The sequence below is a fragment of the Setaria italica genome, chromosome IV (assembly GCF_000263155.2).
Source record: "Setaria italica strain Yugu1 chromosome IV, Setaria_italica_v2.0, whole genome shotgun sequence".
Lineage (NCBI taxonomy): Eukaryota > Viridiplantae > Streptophyta > Magnoliopsida > Poales > Poaceae > Setaria > Setaria italica.
Window position 1 is genome coordinate 38546571 of NC_028453.1, and position 9057 is coordinate 38555627.

The window sequence follows — 9057 nt, forward strand, 5'->3', positions numbered from 1 at the left end:
AAGAGTTATGACCCGTCACTGTTCTTGCCGGGTTCGAAGTTCTTGTATTTCCTATCAATCATTATCTCATCAAACTTACCCGCGAAGTTTATCACTGTGAGGTTTGTGAATCGCATAACGGTTTTCTAGCATAGTAAAATCTTGGGATCAGTTACCAGGAAACATCGCCTATGCATCTTGTAAAATGTCACCAGACTGCAGTTAAATCTGATGCTCTGAACGTGCATATATGTCCTTCAGTTTATAGCACTTCGTTTGGATTTTGGATCCAGTTCCTTTTATCTGAACTCCAAGACAGAAGAATGAACAATCTTGTTCCACACTTAGGGCACAGAGCTCCGTCTGATTCTGATTTTCTATGGAAGCTGATTATCTGAAAGAAGTGATTCATGGCTGAAAGTGATTCTCTTTCATTCTCCAGCACAAACTCTTAAAATCAGGATGGAGAATCACTTCACAGAATTAGGAGAAGCTACTTTTTTCAGCTCCTAGCCTCTTAGTTCATTTCAGTGAATCACTTCATAGAATCAGTAGAAAATTACTTCTATCTAAAAAACTGTTTGGCAAAGCTACTGCTGGAATTACCAGAGAATCAACTCTGGGAGCCCTGTCAAACGCACCCTTAGCTAGCTTAAACAATCTTGAGCAAACTGCATCCTATGCTTGACTATAGAAATATGCGCAACTGAGAACAATTGCCAGGATGATCCTAAACCAGTTTAATGTTCTCGCAGAATCTGCTGCTAAAGTTCAGTAACCACAGAGATGAGTGCTCAAAGGGGATCTTCACAGGGGCAGATAGTAGTACATCGCTCGTTCTCTTTTTGGAACAACAGTCAGACAACCGGTAAATTCAGAAAGAGGGATACAAAATAAAGCAATATGTCCCGCCCTCTGTAATTTAACCAGCGGGCCACTTCATCTGCCTTCCACCGAGTACATGCAAGTGCAAATGATAGACAGATTGACCTGTGGATAGATAAATGATACATCATTAGCAAAAAATGGAAATATTTGGATAGAAGAAACAAACTGAATTACATGGGACAAAGGTTGCACATGAGGTCCTTACATCCTTCAGGCCCATTGTTTATGACAACACGGTACCCATTTGCCAAACCTTCCTTCTCTGCTACTACTTTCACTGCGCAAAGAAGCTGGCCCAGAATTTCAACATGCCTTGGTTCAGCCTAAGAACAGGGGATACTGCCATCAGATTCATGATGCAATGTTTTACAGATTAAACCCCCCTTTTGTTTCACAAGATTACATACCTTGCTTAGTCCAGTTAGTCCATCTCTAACTTTTGGGATGACTAGAACGTGCACAGGGGCTTGTGGATTAATATCTCTAAATGCTAAGACTTTGTCGTCTTCATAGACAATGCTTGAAGGAATCTCCTTTGCAATGATCTTGTCAAAACTGAGAAAAGTAAACAAAGTGAATATTCAGTGCCACGAAACAGAATAATATAATAGAGTGAGCAAGAATATGATATTTACATGGTTGGTCCTTCAGTATCAGCAGTGGCAGCTGCTGCTTTGGCAGCAGCTTCCTCATTGGTTGATGAAGCAATGTGGCGCACAAATCTAGAGTAGCAGGAAGAAATATATCAGAATTCAACATTGAGCTAAAATTGATAGTTCTGTGAAATAATCGGTAGAAATTCATATGATTAGGGACTGAAGCTTTACCGATTCCCAGACATGGCAGGACCTGGTTGAATTTTTTAACTGAATAAATTTGCACACACACATTTGTATGACCAATATAACAAACTGGGATTCCACAATGACCATTTTGTGGAAGTCTATCTGGAACTGGTAAGACAGTTTATGAGCCCTTCCCCACTACTGACTACCAGCTGACAGAAATCAAGAATAACCGCAGAAGACTAAACCACTTGAGGTACTTGTGGTGTATCCCAGAACGAATCTCAACTCAAACTCGTAGATTTCTAGCTAACCTGGATATGAGCCTTTCCCCACTACTGACTACCAACTGCCAGGGATGCATTCAGATATTGCATTTCGCCTTGCACAAATTTTAGTCGACTCTTCATTGCTTGCTACATCTGATTGTTTGAACGCATATATGCCAATGATCACCTTGCACCGTCCATGTCTAAGTATGAGGGAGTGTCTCTAGACCCAAATCAAGTGTTTAACTGACATCCAATGCTAATATTAAAACAACTCTAACCACGGTTATCCTACAAATTATTCAGAACCAAGCGCATCTTTCATCAGCAACCGAGCAGTGAAAACAAATTATTATGAAATCATTACGAAATCCCAATAGGATGTTATCAGCAAGCAGGTAAATGCAGCAGACGGTAGGCCACGACCACCCACATCCAAAAAGAGCATCTCGCAGATACACATATCAAGCAGCCGAGCCTCGCAACACAATCGGCCGTAACTGATTCCAGAACAAATTTACCACCTTTGGGGAGGCAGGCGGCGGGGGACCCGGAGACCGTGCGGCCGCAGCGAGGCAGAGCGCCTGTAACAGGAGTGAGGGAACGCGTTAGATCGGACAGGATTGGATGCGATAACTGCTCGAAATTATTGTTTGAGGTTCGAATCGAAGAGATTACCTGATGAGAGAGGACGTCGCTGCCGTTAGCGTGGCTGCCGCCGCCCTCGTCGCCATTGGAGGCGAAGCTGGGGAGTGGAGTGGTGGGGCGCCCGTGCGTGGGGATGACGCTGCTCTCAGGCTCCGCGCGGACGGAGTGGGTTGTGCGGGCCTGCTGGGCTCTAGCGCTGATGGAGCATTGGGTTCATGACAAAACGAGCCCAAACTACTTCGTGGTGACAATTGGTTAGCCCATTAAACTGAGCCCAAAAGCCCAAATCACTTTGCAGCGCACCGATCAACATCCATGCTACTACTTCGACATATGGTGACCATATTGGTATTCCAGAAAATAGCCAAAATCATAGCCAACCAAGAAAGGTCATAAGAAAAAAGAGATAAATATAAACAAGGATTTTGTGCTTGAGAGTCTGGTTGCCTTCAGGAGCTTGAGAGCTACAAGAAACTCAATTCAAGCAAACTGAGAGCTACAAGCAAGGTAAGTTAGCACAGATGGAAAGAAATGACCCAACAACGAGGACACGGTTCCAGTACAGTTGCAGTATGTAAAGAACGTGGCTCCATTATGCCATAGTTTGTAATTTTGATGATTGGGTGATAACATAGTCATTGCGATTAATGTTTTACCTAGCATGAATCTTGTAAGTTTTCTAGGTCCGAAGTATGCAAACCAAACCATGTCAAGGTTCAAATCATGGTATTCAAGTGATCCAAATGATGGTACTTTTCCATATCCAAATGGTGGTATTGAAGTGACCTAAGTCATGGTATCTTAGGATTATTCTACGGTATTCAAGTGTCCAAATTCAAGTGTCCAAGTGACGGTATTTTCAGTGTGCAAGTGGTGGTATTCAACTCAGAAAAATTAGTAGCACCGAATGATCCGATGGTGCATCGGAGCAATTGGTACAACTGGAAAATCAACTTGAGTTGCATCAAGCACCGGATGATCCGACAGTGTATTTTTAGAAGCATCGGATGAATTATGAAGCGAAGGCATGGAAGACTGAAGCACCGGATGATCCGACGTCTATGTGAGGTGATCGTCGGACGAAGCATATTTTCTTTTCCAAGTTTCAGAGAGGTTTTGGCTAGAAATCCTTCATCACTGGATGTCCCGATGGTGCATCGGATGAAGCGTTGGACAAAGCATCGGAGTGATTTCGTCAGGGGGTCCAACGGCTACTTGCGGCAGCAGGGGGCACCGGATGTTCCGATGGCTACCAAAAGAGAACATCGAAACATCCGATGGTATACTTTAACGGGATGTTGGAGTAATGGCTCTTTGAGGTCTTGGGGCTATTTATACCCCCCACCACTCACCCATTTGAAGTTGCCGGAGTTTGTAGGAATCCATTGGAGTGCAAGACACATCAAAAACACATTCAAGCCACCAAAAGTGTATAAGTGATTAATCAAAGGCTTAACACATGCTTAGAGAATGATTATTGCTAGAATAAACATAGAGAGAGTGAATGCAAGGTGCTGCTACCTTGTGATTGGTTCAAGGAGTGAACCACCATTGTAAGCTAAGTGTGCTGACGCCTTGGAGCCTTGGTGGCTCGTTGGCTAGTCTTCGACCCTCCGGCTTGGTGTGGAGCAGCGGTGACAACCGTGTGCGGGGAACGAGGAGACTCCTTCCTTCGTGGAGAAACTCCGTAGTGGATACGACGTCAAGAGAGGGAGTGGTGAGCCGTCTTAGTGGCAAGCTTCTCATCCAGCTTGGTGAGAGACTTTGTGGCGAGTCCAAGACCTTGACCGAGAGAGACTTGGTGACTAGGAGCATATCCTTGATGGAGCTCCAACGTGGACTAGGGGTGGCATTTGCCTACCGATACCACAGGATAAATCCTCGTGCCGAGTTTGCATCCTTCCTAGCCCACTCCTTTATGTTTCTGCATGTCATACTTGCAACTTGAGTGCCTTTACATTCTAGAATAGTATTGCACTACTAGAAAAATGACCTTTCATCCACTCTCTTAGTACCGGTCATGGTTCAAATTTGGGATCCCCCGGAGGGACACTTTTAGGGTTGGGTGGTGTTAGGACCTGGTACTAAAGGCCCTCCATGGATTACTTCAAAAGGAAAGCAAATCTACCTCCATCACATGCGCTTAAGATCGTGGGTTCGAATCCCACGGACCGCGCACGACGCGATGCTTTATTTTTTGGTGCAAAACAAGTTAGTGCCAACCGGTACTAAATGGATCCCTTTAGCAATACCGGTTGTACAACCGATACTAAGTGAAGTTTGGAACCGGTACTGAAAGCATAATCCCCGGTAGTGTTGATAGGAATGACTCTAGGTTGCAAAACTTATTTTGGGTGGGAAGTTTATACTAGATCAACCATAGATGCATATCTAGATAGCATGCTCTAATATATGTTTTGATACTAATAGTGGAAGCTATAGGTTAGGAATTTTAAGTTTGCCCAAATAGACCGCAACTTAAGCAATCCCGGGAGCAGAGACACGATCATTACACAATGGCCAGGTGTGTTGCGAAGTTACAGGAGTTAGACGTTCTATCAGCACCAGAATTGATGAAGACGGTCAACTATCTCCAGAAAGATAAAATAAACCGGGAGATATTCATGGCATTTAATGGCAATCATAATTTTGTGGAGTTCTTCAGTTCTTTTCCTATGTTAAATTTTAGGTGAAATTTGCTATGAAATATTTCGGTTTGGTATTTAAAACTCATTTATCACTTATGCATTAAGCCATTCTTCATATTTATATTTTCAAGAATACCACCTAAGCAAGTGAGCATTTAGTTCATGGATGAAATAGGTCCAGCAATGCATTATTTCATCTTTTGTTGTTTTCAAGACTACATGCAAGACACAAGTTGTGTTGTAAACAGTGTACACATGGTTTCATCCCCATGAAACTGGTTTCCTCTCTCACTTCGTAAATAATGTGCCACGTCATCAAAATTATCTACATGACAGCTTATTTATTGCCCATAAAATTCCCACTGAGAATAGCCTTATCAGCATCTTGTTAGCGGACAATTATTTTGGTTATTCATTTATCAGAATTTATTTGTTACTGGATTGGTTGTTTCCTCGTATAGCATTTATGTCTCAGATGGTGCATATTCGGGGAGAAAGATTACATTATGCCAAATAATTGAAACTACAATTATATAGCCTTTATTGTTCAAAAACAAATACAAATCAAGCACCATTTCTTCTGTTTCGCTGTAGATAAGCATTGTATAGTCTTTCCACATGTCATCAGATATTTGTCCGAGTACGCAAGATATAGAGCGGATAGCCCTTCTCTACTGGTGGATATACAGGTGGAGCGGCGTGGAGTTGACCGCTGCAGTAATGTGGGTGTCAAATGGAAAGCCTGCCTACAAGCTGGCTGGATTGTAAGTTGATATATAGTACGCCATTGGATATGTATGTGTGTGTATGCCATTGGAAGCGAGTTCATAATTACTTAATCTCTATAGGTTGATCCATGTTAGGAACGGGTCAGCCCATTCTATCGAGCGGCCCAAGTCACCAAAGCCCAGCCCAAGTATCTTCGTTACAAAAGGAGCAGCATAGCAGAAGGGGAGGCATCGAGGAAATTACCAGAACAAGTCTATCTCATGTTCTTCCTCATCTCTACTACTCTTTCCTTCCCTGCAATCTGATCTTCTTCCTCCGGATGTCCCTGATGCATTTCTAGTCCTCTTCGATCCCCTTGCTTTTCTACCTATCCCAAACTCTATTTCCCTCATACTTGTATCAGCTACTATTGTATCAGATTGCCTGTGTTGTTTGTATTGGATTAAGGAAGGGGGTTGCTAACAATCCATCCCGCTATGGAGACACCAAGGCACACTTTTTTGTTTGCTGGACGGTATGAAATCAAAGCCACCGGTTTTTCGTTATAGAAATATCCATATTTTCATAAACATTTTTTCCTTTTGTTTTGCGGGCTGATGGATACAAATCAACTGGATTTTTTAACCTGGAACGTAATGGTTTTGTACCTGGTGCTCCTATTACACCAAGAAATCCTTTAGAACCGGCAAATGGCCAATCTAAATTATCATTCAAGGTATTTAAGGTAATGTCACCTATAAAACCTTTTACAGTTTCATGACCTCATCTCCTGACTTTGTAAGTTTTCTCCCCTCGTAATTAATTGTTGGTATGTATTCTTAGCTCGAGCACAGCTATTCTATTTCATTTCTAAACTAAGTTTTTCTTTATATATAGATTTACTACTCTTAATTATTCTTCTTTTTGAGACACTTCTCTGAACTAATTTTTAAAAAAGGATTGTAGAATGAATATTAGAATGGAAAATAAGGACTAGGGAGGCTCGGAGGATAAGGAGAAAACATGATGATATGAGAAAAGGGGATACATGGTAGAAAAGAACGTAAATGTTATACGGCTCGAATTAATGTTCTTAAATTGTCCAACCAACTTGGCAAACTTCACAAGCTAAAATTATTACCATATAGAAAGGATATGTGCATATGGCCACTGTAATTTTCTTTGCATCAACTCTCCAAATGTGTCACTAATACTTGCAGTTCCAAATTTATACAGTGTGATGAACTAGTAGTCCTTAAGGTGTGGTGGGATTGCTGTTTGCCTAAACGGCCGCTTTGACGAGTTACGCAGCGTGTAAACCCTACATATGGTGTCCAGTTGTGTTCACCTAAATAACCATTTAGGATGATCACGTGGCCTTTTAGTCCGACTAATTATCCGCTTTGTCCGACTAATAAACTGTGTATCTTATGTAAGCACATTTTTCCTGTGGGAGAGGTGGCCGGAAAATTCAATATGCCACTTGCAATTGACTTCCTGAATATTGACAATATTTCTCTTTGAGAAGCCCACTTATATAATAAATTAAGGTCTTTCCTCAAAAAAAATTAAGGTATTAAGCTTGGTCTCTGTTTCTTTATTTGGAGCAATACATTCATTATATTTCCATTGGCATCTTGGTAGTCATTTCTAAAAAAGCTCTATCTCCAATTGCAAAAAAAGGCAACAAAGCAAATGTGGCGTTTTTATTTTCAAAAGTGGTCATCTAAGATCGATGGTAAAAAGTTAATTTCCCACTCTAGCTGTAGATACTGAGCCTGCTTGGTTGGTGGCCTCCGGTCGCCACGCCACAGGCTGTGGCGTGGCTAGCGGAGGCTGGGAACAAAGCACGCCTACTGTAAGAGAGCCTCACTTCATGATGACGAGGCGACGAGGTGGACACTGTAACATCCCACCTTTTTAGAGCATTTAAAAATACAGATTTTTTTAAATTTTTCTTTAAACTAAACCTACTCTCTCTTCCCAAATATTCAAAACTCTTTTTACAAATAAATCTTGGAGGAATATGAGCATATATGTTGCATTTGATTACTTTTGAAACATTCCTCCTGATTAAACTCTTCCTAGATTAATATTTGAATTTTATTCAAATATTAAACTCGTCCAAACCCTACACTAAATTCTTTCTAAATATTATCCAAATAGAACATTCAAATGTTCGATCTAATCCTTTCATCATCAAACCCCAAAATTCCCTCCAAAAACCTTCATCTCAATTCTATCCCAAACTCACACCTCATCTTGACTCCTATCTAAAATTTCTTCCAAAATTTAAACTCAAAATCCATTTCAAACAAATAGGAAAATCCTTCAAAACCATTGCGGGCCAACAACCTCCTTTTTGGCCCATTCCTTCTTTCAACCCAGTCTACCAGCCACCTTTCCTCCCTTTTTCCGCTGCAGCCCAGCCCAGCCCGGCCACCAGGCCCATATGGCCTCCTCAACGCATTGTCCCAGCTCCTCCTCCCCGGCACACAACAGGCCTGCGGCCTAGGCGTGCTCCCCCTCTCCCGCGTAAGCATCGGTCCCCTGATGCCAGGGTCTCCGCCAGCCTCCCTCCACACCACCGTGCGCCCGCGCGCCGCCACATCATGTCAACCGCGTCGCTGCCAGTGCACCCCCCTCGCTCGCCTGACAAGCCCCAACGCCACCCACGCGGCCACCTCACTGTATCCACCTCACCGATGTCACCATTGTCGGCCGCTGCGCCATCCCTCCCAGCCGGCCTCATCCCCTTGCCACGCTAGCGCCGCAACCCTTGGCCGCCAAGCAAGCCCCTCGTCTCCCTAATCCCCCCTCTCCTCTGTCACCGCCTACCACTGCCACCGCCGGCCGCCTTGCCGCCATTAATGGCGCGGTAGGAGCTCCCCCCTTACCCCTTGCTTTGCCGCCAAGGAAGTCGCCCGTCCCTATCCCTCACCCGGCGACATGGGTGCCCTCCAAGCGCTCTCCTCCACCTATAAAAGGCGCCCCTCTCCCTCTCTAACACCCCACACCAGGCTGAGCCGTGGCCATAACTTCTCCCTCCGTGGCCATGCTCCTCCTCCCCTTTCCTCACCTCCCCAACACCCCTAGCCGAGCTCCCCTCACCCTCCTCTCTCTTTTGGTGCT

The 9057-nt window shown here is 43.5% G+C and overlaps 1 protein-coding gene across 1 annotated transcript; it reads right to left on the reverse strand.

Annotated features, from left to right (window-relative positions):
* Positions 1-641: 641 nt before the first annotated feature.
* Positions 642-2740, reverse strand: LOC101775673 (14 kDa zinc-binding protein). The gene is made up of 6 exons (XM_004966260.4): positions 2600-2740; positions 2446-2505; positions 1503-1589; positions 1275-1422; positions 1073-1190; positions 642-969 (listed from the first exon to the last, which is right to left on the reverse strand). Exons 1-6 carry the CDS (start codon positions 2653-2655, stop codon positions 902-904), a joined length of 537 nt encoding a protein of 178 aa, XP_004966317.1. The 5' UTR covers positions 2656-2740; the 3' UTR covers positions 642-901.
* Between the last annotated feature and the right edge of the window lie 6317 nt (positions 2741-9057).